The 23,166-nt window shown below is 39.0% G+C and overlaps 1 protein-coding gene across 1 annotated transcript in view; it reads left to right on the top strand.

Annotated features, from left to right (window-relative positions):
• Window positions 1–23,166, top strand: part of LOC149323688 (contactin-associated protein-like 4) — a 351,361-nt gene that overhangs the window by 267,542 nt on the left and 60,653 nt on the right. The window contains exons 13-16 of the mRNA XM_089491044.1: window positions 1,165–1,362; window positions 8,747–8,903; window positions 13,272–13,399; window positions 22,987–23,157. Of these exons, the coding sequence (XP_089347170.1) occupies window positions 1,165–1,362; window positions 8,747–8,903; window positions 13,272–13,399; window positions 22,987–23,157 (654 nt within the window). The remainder of the gene's footprint in view (window positions 1–1,164; window positions 1,363–8,746; window positions 8,904–13,271; window positions 13,400–22,986; window positions 23,158–23,166) is intronic.

The raw sequence follows: 23,166 nt of genomic DNA, 5'->3' as shown, positions 1-23,166 counted from the left end.
AGTTTGTGAAATGCTGGCTTCTTGCCCATGCAAACACCTGCTTAGGGCTATAGGTAAAGGGGAGTTACAGAGCTGGGTGGGATAAGGCACAATGAATCCGAGGAAAAATAAAGAACCAGACAAGTGGGATTTTTAATCCTTTACAAAACTTGTATGTTGTATCCATAGAGCTGTGTTAGGGTGTCAATATGGGGGGAGAAGGAGAGCCATTAACACTGCTCAAATAAAAATTTCACCCAATTAAATTCCCCAAATTTCTCATATTGTAGTCCCTTAAAATTTAAGTCAAACATTTAGAACTAGAGTTTGGGCACAAAAAGTAAAGGGGCTGGCAAAACTGCCAAGGAAATGTGAACACAGCAAATAAAGGAATTGTGTATATGAATGATTTTCAGCATCTCACTTTCTGCAGTGCTAGAAATTTGGAGGCTGAAGAGAAATTTCATGGAGGGGCAGAATTCGTATTTGTGTGGCAAATGTCCCTAATGCGTCCCCCTCCATAAATATACCTCTGAGCTATGTGCAAATGTTCTCTTGAAATTCTACATTCTATTCGCCAGAAAAAAATATTGTAGGAGGAGTACCATTTCACAAAATCTATACACAGGAAGAGTTTTTTAGTTGGGCTTCACTGGTCCCGTACAGACAGGCCAAAATAAAGCTGCTTCGGGGCACTTTGGAGGTATGCTGATTAAATGATGCCTGAGTCCAGTGTGGCTTCCAGACTCTTAGGATGCATGCATCATTTAAATAGCATACCTCCAAAGTGACCCGAAGCACCCTTATTTTGGCCTGTTTGTATGAGGCCATTGTTAGCAGTGGAATACCATATTTTTGTACTTTTTAAAAGAGTTTTCTGTTTGGTTGCTACCAGAAAAGAGCAGCAGCAGCAATTGTAGTGGCAACCTGGCTACCAAGAGTGTCTTGGACTTAGTATTGTTCTGAAGCAAAATAACAGAGAAAGCTCACAAACTCAAAAGACATTCTGATAAAGGGGGCTTCTTCTTCTTCTTCTTCTTCTTCTTCTTCTTCTTCTTCTTCAGCATGAGAATAAGTAAAACTCTGAGAGGAATTGTCCCGAGAGGAATGAAAAAGTATTCACCCCTTTTGTGTGTATACCTGATTTTTCATTGTGTTTTTCTATTTTCTGTCTGTTTTGCAAAGACGCCACTTGGACAATTATTCAACACAACAACATGGAATTAACCAGAGTCAAAAGTGCTAATCGAGAGAACCCCCACACTGTGATTTTTAAATACCCTGTCATGCTGGAACAGCTTCAGGCTACAATTAACCATGCAGAACATTGTGAACAGGAGCTTGCTTACTACTGCAAAAAGTCACGGCTTTCAAATAAGCAAGGTAAGTAATGCCGACATTATGCCACATAACCTGTTATAGTCAACAAAGCACTATATGTGTTTAATTCTGCCAAGGTTATGGCATCTTGCCATTATTGTTTTCTTTTCTTTTCTTTTCTTTTTTTAAAAACTTTTTAAAGATTTAGTAAAGCAAATCTTTATCTTCTAAGTTGCTGAGAAGCTTCTGAACAACAACAACAAAACAACAAAGCATCAAAGTCAATGTATAATGAGCTTCATATGAAGCATTAACTAGGTACAAACTCAATTCTTGTGTAATTCTACCATTTAGCAAAAATTATAACAATGTTCCTTCCTTGCCTGCATGCAAAATAATTTAATATTTAATAATTTGGCCTGGAGTAAAGTAAATATCACTGTTGATAAAAGAAGCCCAGGGCACCCTTTTAAAAATATATATAGAAAGAACTAATACTGTTTTTGTGATTAAAAATACTTCACTGTTGTTTCAACACAAATCTATTGAAGGCATGTTGAGAAAATTGGTGGCAGAGAATATTACAAGATGTTATAGCATAAATAATTAAGATTTCACTACTGTTGTTGTCAATGTTGCTGTTGAAACACTAAATTTATTTGTTTATTGATTTGCCTTTTCCCAAACATCGGGCCCAAGCAGCTTACAAGGCTCAAGCAAGATAAAGCTAAAAACCTGGTGATCAAAAAGTTAAAATACAATTAAACAAGCTATCATATTAAAGTGCCATTAATCTTAAAGAAAATAAAAATTGTTTAAAGTTTTAAAAAATACAGCATACTCCTCATAACCAATCATCAAATGCCTGTTTAAACAAAAAGACCTTTGCCCATCAGCAAAATGAGAACAGAGAGGTCGCCAGCTTAGCTTCCCATGGAAGAGAATTCCACAGAATAGCATCATTCGTCAAAAAGGCGCTCTCTCATATCTTAATCAAATGGACCTGTGTAATGGTAGTGGGATGAATAAAAAACCCTCTCCATGAGGATATTGGGACTAGGGTAGGTTTGTGTCGGGAGTAACATTTTTTCAGGTAGTCTGGACCTAAGCCATATAAGGTTTTATAGCTTGTAACCAATACTTCAGTTTATGCCTGTCAATGAACTACTAGCAAGGAGAGCTGTTTCAGCAGGGAATTATTTCTTTCCTGTAACTAGGTTCAGTCAACACCCATTTTGGACCTGCTAAAGTTTCCTTAAACATTTTCCAGAGACAGTTCCACATGGTCTGTGTGACAATAATTTAGATGGGATGCAATCAAGATGTGTCACTGCAGCCAGATTTGACTTCTCCACATTCAGCAAATTTGAAACATACAAAAATAAACCATTGTAGAAACATTGCAGAATGCCACAGTTTGCAGTATTAGTGGAGAATCCTGGCAGAGAGTGGCTGCCATCTTAGTAGGATGATAAATACGCTCTGGTTATAAACTAAATTATGAATAAACTGGCTTTTTTTGGGGGGGGGGGAATCCAGAAACTTGGGCAACTCATATAAAGTTTGGTCTAAAAGGAAATTCACAAAGCCATATAGAAGTTGCCAGCTGCCTCTGGTACTGAATAGGCCCATCAGAGAATTTGAATACTCAAATGATAATAAATAAGTAAGTCAATTAATAAATAAATAGGCTGGAATCCTGTATGGGATTTATGGATGCCTCAAGCATTGCAATTACAGTATTCTGCAATGAGACCCAGCCAGACACCACCGTCTTCACTTACTGTGAAGTAGCTGCTATGACTGACAGGTAGATATCTGTTCCCCTGTCACTTGAGAAGCAGCTGCTTGATGGCCCCATCCCTCCCATGAGTGATTTCTGATGCCACAGGTAGAATCAGGATCCTTGTCCCAATTCCTTCTTGCACCAGAGATAGCCCAAAGGGGTGTTGGTGTTGGGTCTGTCTGCCAGCTGCTTCCAAAACAACAGGGGAAGTTCTCTAGTGCTATCTCTGCTAACCAAACCTTGCCAATAGTTGTGGGAAACAGTGTTATGAAATAAAATCACTAAAACTTACTACTACTGCTGCTGTGGTAATGTTCCATTGAGTGTATATGACAAACTCAGCATCTGATTATTGGGAAAATAAAAATTATCCCTATAGCACAAAGTACATTTTGATTCTTCCTTATCTGAAATGTTACAGATTAGAAGTGTTTTGGATTTTTTTTTTGGGGGGGAGGGGGATTTTGGAATACCTGTATTTGCATATATGTACATAATGAGATATCTTAGAGATGGAACCCATGTTTAAACTTCCTTTTTGTTTCATATATACCTTATACACATAGTCTGAAGGTAATTTTATACATTATTTTTAATAATTGTATGAACCAAATTTTTTTTATGTTGAACCATCAGAAAGCAAAGGTGTCACTATCTCAGACACCCCTGAAAAAGTTTTGAGATTTGGACAAATTTAGGCTTCTGGACAAGGGAGACTCCACCTGTATTGTTTGTTTAGTCAGAAATTGGGTTTCACTGCACTTCATAGTAATTCCTATATGAAAAATTCAAAAAGAAGCTTTGGAAGACATCTCATGCTAAATGTTCTATATATTTAACATGTGTGTTCTTTCCAGAATAGAAGTCAAATCAAATGAATCATTTTACTTTCATCTGATTATTAGCATTCACAGCCAAACAAGAACCTGGACCTGTCACTGCTTAGTTATAACTTGTATGCTTGTTTGTTTGTTGTTGTTGTTTGTTCTGTTTTTTAAATATTGCATTGAATTTAATACTTTTTAAGGAGGGGAGGGTACCAGGGATTTTATATGTTTTGTATTTTTAACTTTGTTAGCCACCCCGATTGTTCTCAGAGGGGTGGGATACAAATAAATTTTATTATTATTACTATCATCATCATCATCATCATCATCATCATCATCATCATCATCATCATCTAATAGCATTACCAAACACACATCAAAACACAAACAACTGTTCCTGATTCTTTTCCAGAAGCGTTTGGTGTATTCAGCTAAAAACAAAAACAAAAACCCCATTATGACTAGTTATTATCCTATATCATCCAACGTTTCAAACTTCTCACTGTATTCTTGAAACAGGCAACATGACCTCTTTGGAAAAGTTCCTAAATTGTATGTGTTCTAACTGTCATGGTCTGCTACTGTGTTTTATTTAAACTCCAATGAAGTTGAATCTCAGGGAAAGGGAAAGATGAACTAGACGTATTCATATTGCTGACAGTTTGGGGGGTAATGTGACTGTAAGCCAAAGAATACATCTTCATAAGTAGACTGAGAAAGAAGGGTTTTATATTTTTTTATTACAGAGAATCACAGAAGAAATGATTCTTTAGTTGTTTCTGAACCTGTTACACTGTTCGTGACTGGCTTGACATAAAAATCAAAGTAGTACAGCTTGTTCACTGCAGACCTGTATGTATTGTCACACAATCTAGCTAGCTAGTCCAGGTTTGAAGATAAAAAACTGTCTGCCTTGCTTTCTTCCCTCCAGAGAACAGTTTACAGCTTTGGTCTAAGAAAAGCAAATTGGATCCTTCCTCTGGGATCCTTCATTTGTGGGGAAAACTCCCCAGCAATCTGAGAATGTAGATATCTGAAAGTCATGCACTGTTTTGCCAATTCTTGTTTTCTCAATATCCAAACATGTTGGTTACAGCCAATCCTCACCTACTTTCTTTATCAATATTTGCTCAATCAACAATTGCTTGTTCAAATATTTACTTTTAAATATGCTGGAAAATGCAGGAAATTAAAAAAAAAAAAAACGTTCACCAATTCTTGATTGTTAACCTAATAGAAAACAGATCACCACAGGATCAAATTTGTATACTTCTCTATCAGAGGCTGAGTATACAGCCTGTACAGTATAGATAAAAGAAAGCAAGTAAAATGATTCAACATATCTGCTAAGTGTCCAGAGTTCTGTTTGCAGAGGGATCTTATATCACATTTGAGACCAACTGAAAGAGAGAAGTTGGTTGCATGAGCTTTCATAGACTTCAGCCTGCTTTCCCATCCATGTAAGGAAGTAGGTTCAAGTCTACGAAAGCTCATGTTAACAACGTCTCTTTTTCAGTTAGGGGCAGAAACAGACCGGCTCTAAACACTGGCTTCCTGGTGGCTTGGGTATTTGATGTCTAATAGGCAGGCATCAGGAATGAGCTCAGGTGAGAACCTGTTTTCTGCCTATAGTGCATTTTTGATTTCAAAAAGATGTAAGATGCAAAATCACAGCATGGTATGTTAATTATTTCACACACACACACACACACTGAACTCATAAAAACAATGCAGAAACAACCTGGAATAGGAGAATGATAGGAAAGCTGGTGATGAGCACTTGGGGAGTGAAAATTTTGGCTTAGTGGAACATTGCACTAGGCCAGAGGGCCAGACCCCATTCCTATGGGTTATCAAAATGACCACAACCTTATTGCTTCATACAGGGTAATTAATCAATTAGTTTCAAGCATATCTTGATAATAAATCAATCATAATGCAGCTGCAAATCAATCAATGTCAGTCATAACTCCAAAATAAAGTAATCATGATGATTCTATCAGTCATTGAGAAGAACCCTCAATAAATCAATCATAATACCATCATGAATCAGTCAATGACAATATAAGTTAATGCCTGTTAAGAATATATGCCTATTGAGATACAAGGGACAAGGAGTCCACTATATCAATGTTTAGCCAATCCCTCCTATGAAATAACTGATAAAGAGGGTTGGACCACTCCGATCAATATAGTTAAGCATGTTAAAGGGGGATACTTTACATTTGGTATCCCCAGGATGAGTCTCATCCTCCAATTGATCACATGTGAGATCTCAGCCCAAGCTTTGGGAGACTCAGTGCAAGACATTGTGAGATCTCACCCGAAACCCCCAGTGGAGTCTTGTAATGGCTCAGAGCCACTTATTGCTTGGATGCCTGAGCTCTGAAGAACCACTCAGAGTACCTGAATCGACCAGTGCCAGACCCTCAGAAAGGCCTACTTTCCAACCAAGTAGTCATGGTAAGTCATTCATGAACAACTGTAGGTGATCATTTGGGATATCAAGAAATATGTGGATTGGAACAATGACATCAAGGGGGTGAAGGTAATGGTATGGGCATGGAGTTGGGGAGAGATAACAAAAATGTAGTATTCAGATGGTTGTTCCCATCTAAGGTTTTGGTAATTTGTGCTTTGCTCGGTTTGCCCTATCACAAAGATTTGGTAGAAAGTCCAACATTAAATTTAAATTTAAATAAGAAGGGTAATGAGAGAAGGGCTAGATGTTTTGCATTCTAGAGTATGGGTCTTGTTATCATAGATTTATGATTTAAAATACAGGCACAGAATTGTTAAAGTGATGTTTTAATGGGTTTTAGTGGTTTGATTATATTAAGAATAATTCAGAAGGAGATTGTAGACTTTCCTTAAATGAATAACTGTGGTATAAACAGCTTTTGAAAATGATGAGATGAATGTAATTTCTTTTTTCCTTCTATTTTCTTTTGTGGAGGTGGGAGATACAGCTGAGGTTGTAATACACTGAGGTCAAATGGAATTGATTTTAAAGGAAAGTGAATGAGGAAGTAAACTGGTGTTTTTTTTAAAAAAAAGGAGATTGTATCAGTTTTGAATAATTCATACTAGGAGAGATAGAATTAGAAGTAGTTAATAGATATTGATGTTGAATATTAATGTGAGATTTTTCTATTAATGAATTTACTAATAAAAATAAAAAGTTTTTTCATTAGAATTTAGATTTTATAGCAAATAGGTGATTTATTATACAAGAAGGGCATTGGTGCATTTTTTAGGGAATGTGTTGAGTTAATTTCTGAAGAGCAGACTAGAAGTCATTTTTAGCTTTTTTGTCTTTTTCTTTTATAGCTTATTAATTTTTGTCTGTTTTCCTTTTTTTCTTTTTTGATTCTGCTTTTCAGACCACTTTTCTTTTTCTTTTATGTCTTGTTCTATTTTATTTGAAAATTTTAAATAAAATGGTAAAAAAAAAGAAAATGGGATCAGTTACCATGAACATTAGAAGCTATGCATGCACTTCTGAGTTCCTATATATGTGCAATTTAAAAATAGTAGTGTTTGTAAAATATACAGAGATTCATTTCAGGTTTCCAAATCTCCCATCTAGGGGTAACTTTGCAAAATCAAAAACATGAGAAAGCATTTGTTTCATTATGCATGTTCTGTTTTAATTAATTTTTCTTGGAATTATGGTTCTGTCTTTTGAAGGCCTGCTGGGCTGACAGTTGTATTGTGTGTGCATGAGTCAATATTTTTGCAAGCAGAGAGACTGCTAAGGAAGCAGAGGGCATGTCTGACAGTAAGCTGCAATAAGTGCTGACAGTTGTTAGTCAGGGAAAAAGAGGTACATATCCACATTTCTTTGTGGGGGGTTGTTGTGAAAAGCTTGAATGCACATAGCTAACAAAAGCAGAATACACCTGTGTGTTTCCATGCAGTATAAGAGAACATTATCTTCCTCCTGTGGTTTAGCTTTTGCATTCATTACAAAGTTCACCTTCTTTCCTTCCTTCTCCTCTTTTAAGATGGATTATCTTCATGCTTCAGGTCCTTCAGTAATTACCCTTTTCTGTCTATTTTGTACATCTAGTGCTCTGTTTATTTGGCAGCATCTTTTAGTTTAATGTACAGTAGTGTAGAATTGAGATCTCTCTCTCTCAATTTTGCTGTAAACTGGGCTGAGGATAAAACTGGCCATACAAAGTTTGTTTCCTATTATATCAGACCCATTATAAAAACCAGTCATTAAAGACACTGCATCTTTGCAGACTGTAATTTGATGAATGCTTTTACCCCCTCAGATTCCCAGTTCTCCCAATACAAAACAGTTCCAAATGCTTGTTAATTATTATATCTATAACTACTACTAATAAGCTATGATTATTATTCCTTATTACTGAGAACTCTGCTTTCTCTCCTTAATCTTCTAATTTCTTCATTAAGTAGATCCTTGATCTTCTATTGATCTTTGCTTCATAGAATAAATTACCTGGATATTTTGGGTGAGGGCATCTCTTTTTTCATATACTATACTATCGTAAAGGAAATTGCATAAGTGATCTGCTTAAGATAAATGATTCTAATATCATGCCTGGTTGATTTAGGAACCACCAGTTCTTTTGTTCTAGTAGTACAGATAGAAACCTTAACAGTAAGTTAGTTCCTGATAATGAAACATTAAAATGAAAAATCTGTTAATATTTTGAAGAAGTAGAGCTAATTTTCTTTTAAAATGATCAAATTTCAAAAGTTTTTAGGGCTTTGTATGTGGGTTTTCTTGAGCTGAAGCAACACAACAAAGGTGGAATTGTAATCTTTATAAAGCACCTGTATTTTCTAACCTGTCTTTTAGATGGAATTCCATTCAGCTGGTGGATTGGCAAAATCAATGAGACCCAGACATACTGGGGAGGTTCCAAACCAGATGTTCAGAAATGTGCTTGTGGAATACAAGGCAGCTGCATCGATTCCCAACATGACTGTAATTGTGATGCTGACAGAAATGAATGGTAATATCATTTGTTTTGTGTGCAATCAATTTAAAAAGAGAGAAAATATATTTCCGTTGTATCTGAGAAATGTTACCTAGCTGGGCATTTGTTTCTGTCTTAAATGAAAGCTTCTTTGAAGATTCTGACATACCTTCGATACAGCCAACATTCATCAGAAGGCTTTTATCTGAAAAAAGAGGTGTTACCTTTTCTTTAATGTTTCCAGAAGAAAAGCTGTTTTGCTGAATATTCTCTGAATATTCTCTACTATATATTGTGGTTGTTACTTCTCCCCTGCCCTCTCACGGAAATCATGCAAAATACATGGCTAAGCTGCCAGCACTGTTGCTGCTCCTTAAAAATAAAGAGAACCCTCCCGCTACCCACCACCCCAGATACTTAGGGAACAGAAAGAAGTATTCCTGCCACTGCTAAATCTGTTGGAGTATTTCCTTCTGGATATACAATATATGATTAAATGCTCTTCACATTCTTTTTCTTCCTAGGAAGAAAGAGGGTGGAGAACTTCAAAAGGCCATTTACACACATTTCTGCAAACTCAGATCACGCAGTAGAGTTTTTATGAACAAAAATTAGATTTCTGCATCCTTACGATTTACTAGCTAAGGAACAAACTTCACTTTATGAGTATAGCAGCTCTCCCTCACTCTCTCTGAATTTGTGCATGTGAGCAAGCAGACTCAGTAACCAATGTCATGCTGCAAACAGATGGGAATGTGATGCCAGTGTCTCAGCCTAAGCTAGAGATACCAAGATGAAATCAGGTAGCTGGACCGAATTGCTCATTGTGAAGATAATTATTTACAGGTGGTAAGGAGATACTATATACAGTAGAAGAAACTGAACAAACAGACAGAGTTCCTCTCAGTACTCACAGTAGCTTACATCAGCTCTCACAGAAACTCCAACAACTCACTCTACACACTAATAACAAATTCTATGATAACCCACACATGGTTTATGTTAGACACAGCTATATATACCCTAGGCTGATTTAACTCTCCAGTCCATGGCATAATACATTACCTTATTGTCCTGAGTCATACATATCACAGGTCCAGTACGCAATACAATCTAGGTGTCTGGCCACCTCAAGGACATTTATTTACATGTCCTGGCCTTGTCACACACACCATACACACATTATGACTGTGCAGTTCACTAGATCTTATTTTTACATTGCCAAAGGCTGACAACCTACTCTTAGGTGTAGAGTGTTGAAAATCTGTCCTAGATAATTAGAGAATTGTGTCAATGATCATTTTCATATCATAACCTTAAAGTTTTCTCTGTGGAAGAAAAATGTGGGTCTTTATTCAGATACACTTTTGCTATTCTCTAATGCATAGACAGAAAACAACAAGCAGCTCATTTAGTAGATTGGTCATCAGGGCTATGTCAGGGCTCCACAAAACCTAAATCAAGTAGTAATCAGCAGTGATGTATTCAAAACTTTTACTCCAAATCTCAAGTCAAGTCTAAAGTCCCCACCTTCAAGTCTCAAGTCCTTGCAAGATACGCCCAAGTCAAGTCTCATTGAGTCTCAAGTCTGGGAGCCAGGTTTAACAGAAAAAAAAAGGATGTTGGGGTGTATGTGGGGGGGGGGATGGAATTTCAATAACTATAAAATCAAGAAAATGTGCACACAGTAACTTAGGCAGTAACTTTGAGGCGGCCTGCACCCGCCCCTTTCCCCTCCGGATTGGGGCCTGGGCATCCGCAGTGGCAGCCCCAGAGGCCCCAATCCACCACTTCTACAGGCCTCGGAAGCGGCAAAACACTGCTTCTCCGCAGCTTGGAAAGGAGTGTCTTTGGGGCTTCATGCCCCAGGGACACCCGGACAGCTGCAGGGAAGGGGAGAAAGGGGCCACTTGGCCCTTTTCTCTTCCGCATCACTGGCGTGGCCGTGTAAAGGCTGCGCCAGTGATATGTGCGGCAAAAAGGAGCTCCGTTTTGGAGCTCCTTCCTGCGACGCTGAAAGGGGACCCCAAGCGCCCTGCAGTGTCACAGGGAAGTCATGCCCATGCTGTGCCGTTTGGCTGTGGCATGGCTGTGATGTCATAATGGCGGCACCTGTGTATACAGGGCACTGCCATTATCATACCACTGTGATGTGCTAGGGTTGCGGGGCGAGTGGTGGCGCCGCCCTTGGACAACCCTAGCATGTATCCAGGCCGGTGCAAAGTGCCGGTCTGGAAAGCCTCATAAATATCATAGGCAGCTCTATGCTCTAACACATTTTGGGATTGTTTTTCCACTTAAAGAAATGCTTCCTGTACTCCAGGTGCATTTAGGCAACAGACTGAAAATCCTGGCTGATAGTTGGGTGTGGGGTTGTTGGAAATCCGGGGTTAGGAGCTGCTGAAGTGTCCCCTAGGCAAAGGAAAGGGTGAAGAAGAGCCGGCAGTATTGCTGGCAGGATACAGATGCACTAACTTGAGCAGCACCATGGATTGGGGTGTGTGTGTATTTCTCCAATGGAGCTTGAGGAGAGAAAGGAGGGATCCAGGTTGTTAAAGTATATCATTGGCACCGAGTGGACTGGCAGAGGGCACTCAAAAAGAGTGTAACAATTACTGTAATTCATTTGGGTTGAGGAAGAAGCAGGAGAGATATCTGTGCAAATGGGAAGACTAAACTAGAGCCTAAGCTTCAAGAAAGGGGCTGAGGTCTGCACAGTAGCCTGTGAGAAAGCTTCCCACACTCTGGAAAAAGGTTTTAGAGAATGTTGCCGATCTTGCTTGCTGTATTCCCCTCAGTTAAACACTTTCTGTGTTCTGGGGATGAGTTTTGCCTACTGCTTAGAAATGCTTTAGAAAACTCCTCCTCCTCCAAGACCAGCAAGTTGATAGCTAAAATAAAATAAAATAAAAAAGTCTCAAGTCGAATCAGTCAGTAATTCAGTTGTGGCCAAAACACACTGCAGAAATAATCTAATCAAAACCACTTTAACTGTCCTGGCTCAATGCTAGGAAATTATGGAAATTCTAGTTTTGTGAGACATTTAGCCTTCTCTGTCAGAAAGCCCTGGTGCCACAATAAACTACAATTGCCAGGATTCCCGAGCACTGAACCAGGGCAGTTAAAGCAGTGTCAAACTGGATTATTTCTGCAATGTGTTTTGGACCTTGGAGAATTAAAAACCGTATCAACAGTTTTAGGTTAGACTGGCCAATTCCACATAAGGAAGTATAAGGCAGTTTCTCATATGAATTCTAACCTCCCCATAGAATTAGATCAGGGGTAGGCAACCCTTTTGAGCCGGGGGCCGGGTTGCTGTCCCTCAGACAACTGGGGGGGGGGGGGGCGAAGCCAAAAAACAAATAATTAAATATTTTTTTAAAAATTAAATAAATAAATAAACCAGGACAAATGTAGGGCAAAATTTTCAAATGGAGGGCACTTTTTAAATAAAAAATGGAGGACACACAAAAAAATTTGCTGATTTTTTAAAAAATGTTAAGATAAATGCATGTTTCTGAGGCTTCTATAGACAATTGCCCCACCATGCCCCTTGCACGAGACGCCAAAGACGCCGGCGGCAATCAGCGGCAGGACTGGGCTGGGGCCGGTCCCAAGGCCTCGCCGGGCCGCATCCGGCCCGCGGGCCACAGGTTGCCTACCCCTGAATTAGATTATCATACCCCAGCATTTTTCTTTGCAAGGAAGACACAAATGTATCTGCACACACACACCCAGCAACTTACAATAGAACCCTACATGCAAACTCCCTTACAATTCTTTCATCAGTTCTTCACAGATCCAGGAAGAAAGTGATACTTATAACTCTTCCAAATGGAGTCCTGAGACTGAGAAGCTGAAGCAACATAACAAATCCATAAATGAAATTTGAACTAAGGTCTATCATTGATTGATTCTTTCACTGATGCAAGCGCAAATGTCCTATTATTTGCTTCCTCTTATATAACTTTGATTGAATGTGTCCCCCCCCCCCCCACGCACACACCTTGAATTACTCCTGGACAAATCATCTACAGTGAGCCTTTTGTATCTGCTGGGGTTTGATCCCAGGACCTATTGTGGATATCAGAATCCATGGATGCTCAAGTCTCATTAAATGCAATGACACAGTAAAATTGTGTCACTTTTTTAAAATGAAAAAAAAAATAAAGATTTCCTTTTTGATTTTTTTTTTTTAAAAAAAAACATTTTCAAGTTGTGAATGGCTATTTAGGTAAACAGTTCTATAACTTGACTGCTTAACTACCTGTTTTGAAAATGCATCTCTTTACTACACAGAGCTATCACAAGGGCCATAATGTTCCTTCACATATGTGAGGTACAAACCCCATGGCTATATTTTGAAGCACTATCTGAAACATTGTGTCTTCACATTATTTTTAGGACAAACGACACAGGCCTCCTCACTTACAAAGAACATCTCCCAGTAACAAAAATTTTCATCACGGATACAGATCGACCAAATTCTGAAGCAGCTTACAAACTTGGACCTTTACTTTGCTATGGTGATCGTAAGTAATTGTGTTTCAACAATTTGTACCATCTGACTTCTCTATCTCTGAAAGTATTGTTCTTATGGGACTTTCGGGGGCTTAATTTGAGCTTGACTTTGTTAAGTCCCATCACCTGGCATCAATTTTGATCTCAGTCTGAGGACATTTTTATGTCTGATCCTAAAGGTACTTTAGGAGCGGCGTGCAGCATCTGGGCACCCTGTAGGGCAGAGACGGGCATGCGTCATCAGGATGCTATGCCCCAAGTCTGCCCCCATGCCAGGTTTAATGGCCAGCATGTACAGGGCCTATGTCTCTTTATCTGAAGTATGCATTTCTGATTATAATTTAGCTTGAATTTTTATGTTTTGATTCTGGTTTTCAGGGATTTATTTATTTATTTATTTATTTATTGTGATTGCATTTGTTTTGAGAGACTCCCTTCCCTTCTATGGTCCCTTGATATAATCAGAAAGACATAATGTAATAATATTCCTTTATTGAACCAAGTTGGGCCATACTTAGTGTCCTTAGAATATACCTTTGAATGAATGATTTGCTACTGAAAACTGATGGCATATCATCAGATTTGATGTTGAGTCTAGCAGAGAGACATTTAACTGAGCTCCCCCCCCCCCCAATACCTAGCCCTTATGCATACCAGCTCCTAAGAGTGAGACAGCAGTTGTTTAAAATGGATCAGGGATAATTTGGGACATCTCTTGGGCATCTTCCTTGCATTTTCACACATATACACACAAGTTTGAGAGAGAAAGTGAAAGAGAAGGTGTGTGAAAGGGATCTGGGAAAGAAACTTCTTCCTGAATATCTCATCACCACACACTGTTCATATACTAGCTTGAGTGTGTGAGGAAAGGGGGGGGGGTTTTGAAGGACAATCAAAAACTTCAGCTTGAACTCCTCTTCTTTTCCCTCCACTTCTAAAGAGAGAGTAAAAGGAGTGAGAGTGATCAGGAAGAGTCTGAAGCCCTCATTTGAATTCCTCTCCACCCACTGCTGCCCCACATACAGTACGCACAGGCTTGAGAGCTGAGGGGAAGGCAACTGTTAAGCCTCCTTGTGCTCTCTGCAGTTCATTATCTTCCTCCATCTTAACCAATCACAAAGAAACCTTCAGAGAAGCCTTGGAAATTCTCCATTCCTTACTTCTGCAACCATTTTAACTTTGAATTTCCCCCCTTCTCATTCCATACTCCAGCATTATAGAGTTCAGATGCCAGCAAGTGTTATTAACTTTGTACTTTTCAAATGAGACAACTTAGTATAGTACTGCAATAGCATACAAGGTATCTTAATTCTTTGTAAATTCTATGATACTTTTACTGTTAATAAACATCAATTTTAAAAATTTCATTACTTTCATTTTAGTTGCAGTAATTTTAAAATATGGCCAGGAACAGCAAATGGGGTGTTTTACATAAATACAATTTTAAGTACATACCAACTTTTTAAAATAATAATAATAATAATAATAATAACCACTATTTTTTTTAAAAAAAACACACCTTATTTTCATACACATGAAGCTATTTTCCTCAAATATTAAATTTAAAAATTTTAAATCAAAAATAAAATTGTAAAGATGTAGTGTTTTGGCACGTCCACAAACCTGAATATGGGCTCCTGGTCCCACTGCAGTTGTTCACTTGATAAATGAATAATATCCAGTTAGTAGGGTTAGAAATTGAATAGGCAGTATAAGAACTTTATTTCTGTCATAGAAGACACCTGTGTTTGAACTTTAGCTCTTCTTTTCGACAATATTATGTTGCATGCCAGATTTCACATTTGGGGCTCATTCCCACTTACATTTAAACCGGTTTGGGATTTGCCTTTGCTCCGTGTTGGTAAATCGATTTCAAAAAGTCTGTTTTTCCCACTATGAAAGCACATATTTTCATTATCCCCTTGTAATCACTTCTTTTACGATTGTCATCCCCACTAGTTTGTGCCGCTTCAAAATGCATGTCAATCATCTCTGCGTCATCAGTGATGTAAGCGGCAGCCCAGGCAGCGCAGCTTGGGAACTATATATATTAAATAAAGTGATAGAAGATTCAATTCATTTGTTTTGCAATTACTTGCCTGATTGATTGCAAGCAGTTGCGAAATCAGTGAATCAAATCTTCTGTCATTTTTATTTAAAATCATGTACCCATAGTTCACATCACAAGTACAAAGACAGTGCTGAGAGAGGGGGGGAATGGTGGATCTACCAAAAACTGAGGAGGGATGGTAAACACCCCTCTGCCATTAGTCCCTCTTCTCCAGAATGATGTGATTCAGATCCATCATTCCTACTTGTTGTACATGCTCCGGAATCGATTCTTCCTAAAAGAACTGTAGAAAGCTGGAAAAACTGGGGGGGGGGGGGGGTTTGAAAAACTGGGTTTTTTGTGTTTGCCTCACTGTATCACGACAGAAATCAATCAAAGTAGGATTGGAACTGGTTTCAAATGGAAATTATGGCCATATTAACCGATCAGAAATTTCCTTTAAATCACAGTGGGAAGGAGTCCTTGGTATATTTTAACTCTTTGGCTGGAAAATCTGCCAATAGTAACTTGCCAATTGATTTGCAACATAAAGAGTGAAAATTGTCTGTCACTTTAGAAACTGTGTGGGATGGTTGTATTGATTCACTGCCACCACCATTTTTTTTAATCCCTGTTGGAGTTTTACGCGTGCAAAGTTTATGATTAATCACATAGCAGTGTTTTCAACAGCTTTCTTGCAAATAAGAAACAAATTTGTGTTGTGATTCTAATACTGGAGTCTCATAATAACATTTTACAAATGGGAGGTTGCAGTGAAAGACTCTTGTAATGGATTGGACAGCATTCAAAAGCAATCATTTTCCTGCTTATGTTTCTTTTGTATCCATTTTTGTTTCCATTTTATTTCCAAATTGCCAAAAAGGAGTTAATTAATGTTCTTTTTTACTAAACCTTTGAAATAATGAAAGCAAATGTTTTGTTGCATATAAATGGCAAATTACTTCTAACTGGGATAAATGTGAATATACCGCTATTTATAGTAAATTGAACTTTCTTGCTTGCCCCTTTTTTTGGGGGGGGAGGATGCACCCTTCTCCAACATTTCCTTACAAACAATGGCGCTATGCTTATGGGTAAGCCTTTCATGGTCCCTTTTCATTTATTTTACATACAGCTTATCCAGAATTAATATTAGGAAAGTGGCCTAAATCCAATTATTTGCTACATGTAGAGTAAACCCATTGAATTAAATGAGAAATGGGTAAAGCAAGATTCATGCACATTCCATAGATTCAATGGATAAACTCTAGTAGGAGTTAGCAATTTTATTTAAACCAGAATGTTCACATTTTACTGGTTTTGTTCTTTTAAGTCCGGAGTGGAGTAGGGAGCTTTGTTGAAACTACCCATAGAATTGTTGTAAAATAAATTCTGTGCTACTTTAGTTCAGTACTCAATAAATATAGGATGATTTTGAATTGTATCCCAATTCTTTTCCATTGGATATACAATAGTTGTGCCTGGTCTAAATTCCTCAATTCCTTTTATTTTTTTATGACTCTCTTTGAAACCATACACCAGACTCAACATCTCAAACTCCCAACTCTTTCTCAGTTTTGGTGAGAAGCAACTGATACATTTAGCAGCTACAATTAACTACGAAAAAAGATCAAGTCTTTATTTAGTAGCCACAATTAACTAGGAAAAAAGATCAAGTCTTTCCTCATGAATTGTAATCCCACAGATTTGATATTCTCAGTACTGTTCACAGCAGTTTTGTTGATTGTGTGGGGTCAAAGAAACCTCTAAGAAGAACAGAGTAAAGTCATATTAACAAGGACAAACAGAAAGTGAAACAGCAACTTCAAAGGAAGGACTATGAGATGTAAAACAGGTGATGTAGATTTGAATACTAGCCCTAGTATAGTGACTTTCTCAAGTTGAAACATATTATTTGATTTCCTGCAGTAATATGGTTGGCTGGAATGGGAGAGACAACAGAACTATAACCAAGGACTCATGGTAATAAAAACTATAGCACATAGTATATGAATTTTACAAGTACTCCTCACCTGATGGGAGGACTATGTCTGACACACATCTTTCTTTCCAACTCACATGGACATATGTGTTCATATCCACTACAAATTGGATTGCAGTTTGCAAAGATACATGTCACTGTAACCTCACTAGTCTAATTCATAACTTCTATCTCAGGAGAAAGGGCTAGGAAGAAAATCATACTTACATGGACTATAGACAGTGCATTATGATAGCTACCTGTTATGATTGGTACAATTAATAGCTACAACTATTTCAGTCATAGAGGAGACCATAGTGTGTACCTGCTTGCCATTAAACACTTAAGGCTAAAGACCTGTCAGAGGCAAAAGAGAGGAGGGGAAGCCTAGATTTCAGCACCACAAATATGGTTTAATGCACAAGCATTAAAGTTCAAAAAAGAAAGAATGAGAGACCTCTTCCACAAGATCCAAAAACTCAAAAGGAAGTTCAAACTATAATAATTTCTTGCCAGGTTAGCAGACAGTCAGGACTGTTGGAAACTGCAGTCCAACAACATTCAACTGTAGCATATTTCACAGCTAATGATTATTTATTTTTGTCTAATTTCCATTCAGATCTAGATTCCAAGGATAGAGACAGACACTCATTCCCTAAAACTTCTGTGATAGAACAACCATTTTTCACAATATGTACGTACATTCATTATTTTGGTTTAGGTCAAACAGGTATTTTAGTTTTTCATGGTACTTTTTGGTCAATGGTGACAGGAGACAAAAGAAATGAAAGGGCATGGGCAATAAAGGTGAAACATTATTTCTTTTCTGCAGTCTGAAATATCTCTTAGGTGTGGGACTGCCTATTGTTGCACTCTGGAAAGGCTTACTTAGATAAACAACATTGTTATCTAGAGATATGGGGTAGGCCAAGTATATTCCCTCTTCAATCAGTGCTCAGAAAGAATCTGTGTTGCCTGAGAATCTATGCGTAGCATGGAGAGGAGAGTCTTTTTATAAGAGGAGTGTTTTTCTTTGCAAGTCATAGTATATTCTTAGCCTCTGTTTTAGACACTCATCTTGCACGTAAATCATCTCTGTTCACATGAGTTCTCTGTAGATGTCAAGTGAACAGTATAAGACATCTGTGCACTGCAAATCAGGTGAGGTTAGAAACATTGCTTTCCTTTTCAGTTTTCAAATATGTTTTTAACAAAAGGAAGTAGTTTGTGTCACATTTAAAACAGAATCATTGGCACCATTCCTTGTAGTCATAACAGTTTGAGAAATGGAGAAGGGTGCCCGGGCCATTGTTCCGTTAATATATGATATATATGTTATATCCATTGATGACATATATTAATTATGAAAGTAAACTATCACTTCCCCTTTCCCATACAATTATATTATTTTGGGGTCTAGAGTTCAACACTCTGGATAGCACCTTTAAAGTTCATACTAAAGCCCAGAATGGATTCACCAGTCCACTAAGAAGGATGCTATCAATGGCCAGTGATATAAACATAGCAATATAATGTTTGCATTTGTACAGTAGGTGCAGTTCATGTAGCCACTCCACTCTGGCAGTAGGATTGTTGTTGTTGTTGGTTGCAGCTGCCCAACAGCTCCTTACAGATCTGGCAGGGCTGTTGGCCAAGTGGGGAAATGGGTACCAGACAATAGGAGCGTGCCACCATCAACAGCAGCTGCTGGTGGGAAGAGGCTGCCTTCTGGATCTGGTGGGTGTACTGGCTGGGTGGGACAGTGAGTCACCTACTTCTTCCACTCACTCAACAACTCCACCACATCTGGAGAAGGTTGCTGAGTAGTGGCAGTAGTCCATCCCCAACATGGCAGAGACAGCCTGACTGGCAAAAGGGGCTGGCTGGAGGGTGACAGCATGAGTTACCGCACTGGGGTGACACCAACCATAGTGATGCATCCCAGTATCACACAACCACCTTGATAACAACAGGAAACTGATGTAGCTAGCATTTAAAACTTTTAATTTTAGTATTATCTCAGTCTTAAACAACATGGAGTTAGCAGGGACAACTATATTTGGTATTCATTGAAAGATGTTGCCTAATTTGATTTAGAAAGCAGTAGAGTTCATGAAAGTGACAAGCATAACTGTTGGAATTTAGAAGAAATATCAAGGTGCATTTAAATGTGCAGTGTCGTGACAAACATATCACCTTGGGCCTGAGTTTTATTAAAAATGTAAAAAGTGATATCAATGCTAACTAAAATGTCCACAAACTTCTAAATAGATTAGCTACCAAGCAATTGATTATTTCATGTAACATTACCACGTGCTTCGGCCACAGGCAACAGAGCATTCTGATGGCCCAATCCTAGTTTTTTAGGACTGCATCAGCACTGCAGAAATAATTCACTTTAACACCACTTTAACTGCTCTGGCTCAAGGCTATGGGATTTGTAGTTTGTTGTGCCACCAGAACTCTCTGACAGAGAAAACTGAATGTTTCACAAAACTATAATTGCCAGAATTCCATAGCATTGATCCATGGAAGTTAAAGTGGTGTCAAACTGAATTATTTCTGCATTTCAGAGGTAGATTCAGACAGGATGGAGTTTATCTATACTGTACTCCAGTATAATGACACAAAACATAGGGGCAAAACAGACTGCCCCTTCCAAAGCTGGATTGGAGCTCTGGCAACAGCACTCTGTGGCTCCAAACTGCCTTTTTGCTGGCCAAAAAAAGGAGCAGCAAGGAGCCACTCCTTTTGGAGGTGGCAAAAGCCAGGCTTTCCACCCCACAGCAGCTGGAAGCCAGCTTTAAGGTGCTCCGGCACTGTATAGCATATAAAAGCCATGCTGCTGGACTGCCTGGAAGCTGCTCCCCATGTAAATGACTGGGTAGCTTCTGGGTGGCTTGGGAGTGTGCGGCGTGTAAACACCACAATTCCACATCACCCAGAAGGCAGCACAAAAGGGTGGTGTGTTTTGCCTCATAGACAGGGTTGTTTGTTTGTTTGGGTGTGTTTGCTGTTGCTGTAGTTTTAACCCCATTGTTATGTTTTTAAAGAATTTTACCATTTTACTGTGGTAACTAGTTTCACTGAGTATTAACTTTTTTATCATCAAATTTTTAGTTGTATCTTTTATAAATTGTCTTGGGTCCCTTGGGGAGAAAGGCAGGATATATGTAAAAATAAATTAATTAATGGCAGAAAGCATGGTATGTTCATGTGAAGTTGTTTCCTTCCATTGATACTGACTGAGTGATCTACACGTTCACTCATGTACTATATACAGTGTTTGGTTAGTAATCTGTATTGCAGGTATGGATTTCTAAAATTATGGATCCATAACTGCTTTGTATTCAGCATGACTACATTCGTTTACTGTAACACTACATAAATACACTCTCCCACCCAATGCCCCAAAGAGGAGCATGTTAATACCCCTTTCCACCAGCAAGTGAGTCTGCGACAATGAGAACCAGGGCCTGTCGCTATTCCTTGTTGCATCCTGGAAGCCAGTTGGAAACATTATCTTCTTTGAACCCTAACTGAAATTGAACAGACCTCCTTTTTAAGTTGAAATGTAATGTAATGGATTGTAATGAGCAGATTACACGATTGATGGCAAATTTTCTAATGGAGGCAACAAAAATCTGGCATAAACTGAATAACTGTAGTGCACAGAATTACATGTTAGAAGGATAGAATTTTAAAATAACTATGTTAATAATTTTAGTTAAAATTTTAAATTTTGTATGATTTTTTTGTTTTTTTTTGTTTTTGTTTTTTGTGATGCCTAATAAAGGTTTTATGGTATGGTATGGTAAGTTGAAATGGGGAGATTGCTATGTAGGGTACATCTACACTGCCACTTGCATCTGTGGGAAGTCCCCTGCACTGTTTAGTGTGAGGAAGGGTGGTGGTGTGGCTGTTAGCATGTGGACAACTGGATCGAGCCAAATGAGACCCAACGTCCAGCTATCCGTATGCCAAAAGAACCTGTGGTCACTCTGGGGTTTCTAGGAAACACTGGGAATTCCATTGATTATGTTTAGTCTGGAGCAAAGTCAGGCCTGTTACAGATGGGCCTTTGCTCCGCCCCCAGTACATACTAGGGGTTGGCCGAGGATGCAGTGTCCAATCAGGCCTCACCCCTAGTATGTACTGGGGGCATAAAAATGGCAGCGCCCTATACACATGGGTGCCTCCATTTTGATGTGACGGACGCTTAGCGCCCAGCCTGGTTGTGACACCGCAAGTGCACCATCGGTGCTTTGCAGTGTCACAACTGCACCGCAAGAAGAACCCGCTTTTGTGGGTTCTTTTTGCTGTGCGGGGGAGCCGTGTGGTTTGTTCGCTGCGGCTCCCTCATGCAGCAAACACGGGTGCTGGCAGAGCGCCCTTTTTGGGTGCTCTGTAAAGTGCCATAGTTAAAGGACAAAAAACCATAGCTCCTCCCCAGAAATAGCTTTACATAGGCGGGTTACAAACCGCCATAAAGTACGCGCTCCGCGCGTACTAGGGTTAGGAAGGGCCGTATTAGGGTTAGGAAGGTTCTTACCTTCCTGACAGCCCTTTCTCCCAGTACGCGCGGAGCGCGTAGTTTTTTGCGGTGCCCATCCACATGGGCGCCGCCATGTTGACGTACTGGACGCTGTGCGTCCAGACGTGTCGCAGCGGAAGTGACGTCGCGAGGACGCACTCCACCCCTCGCAGCGCCACTTCCGCGTTCCAAAAAGGAGCGGCATTTCGCCGCTCCTTTTTTGCTGCGCAGGGAAGCCTCGCGGTCTGGCAGCTGGGGCTTCCCTACGCAGCGAATGGCGGCGGCGGGAAAACGGCCCCTTGAGAGCCGTTTGTAACCCGCCATAATCAGGATTGCCAGCACCAGTTTTTCACCAGTGCAGATGAGCTCTAAGTATCTGATACAGAAAGCAGCCAATGTAGAATATCAGCATTTATTTCTTAACTTTGTTAATACAGTATTTATAACTAATATTTCAGTCCTGAACTTGATTCCCTTCCCCACAGGTGATTAAGAATCACACTAAAACAACAAAAGATGAGCACTAAAATGAGCCATGAAAAAAGAACAATAGAAAAGTGCAATGATGTAGGAAACAGAAAAATCAGCAAAAAGTGGTCCTCAGCCAGAATCATTTAAGTCCATGATCACTGTGGAGTAAAATGTTGTTTTGATTTGCCCAAATGTCCATTAAAGAAGAAACAGAGTGGACTTTGCAGAACAAGGGAGACCAGTGGTGCTGATTAAGGCTGTCTTCTGGATAGCCATTGACAGTGTTTGTAGTGAAGACAGTGCGGGACCTTCGCTAATCACTATAAGCAACAGATGGCAAGATCATATGGGAGAATACAGTCTTTTAAGTATCATGTAGCATCAATGGAAATCTGGACTGAGATCAATATGCAACTGCAAGTGAAGAGGAATACCGGGTATCACGTGTTCATATATTTAATTGACTGCCCCCCTTTTTTTTAATACAACAGATGTTTAACAGTGTTCTCTCTCTCTCTTTCTCTCTCTCTCTCTCTCAACTTTTTTCTCCTTCTGCAATTAGGAGAGTTTTGGAACGCTGCTTCCTTCAACACTGAGGCCTCGTACCTTCATTTCCCCACATTTCATGGAGAACTTAGTGCAGATGTGTCTTTTTTCTTTAAGACTACAGCTTCCTCGGGAGTGTTTTTAGAAAATCTGGGAATTAAAGACTTCATAAGGATAGAACTTCATTGTAAGTCTA

This window comes from Sceloporus occidentalis, unplaced genomic scaffold (genome assembly GCF_023333645.1).
Source record: "Sceloporus occidentalis isolate IW3139 unplaced genomic scaffold, rSceOcc1.0.p SCAF_1, whole genome shotgun sequence".
Lineage (NCBI taxonomy): Eukaryota > Metazoa > Chordata > Lepidosauria > Squamata > Phrynosomatidae > Sceloporus > Sceloporus occidentalis.
This window is presented reverse-complemented; position numbering and strand designations above follow the sequence as displayed.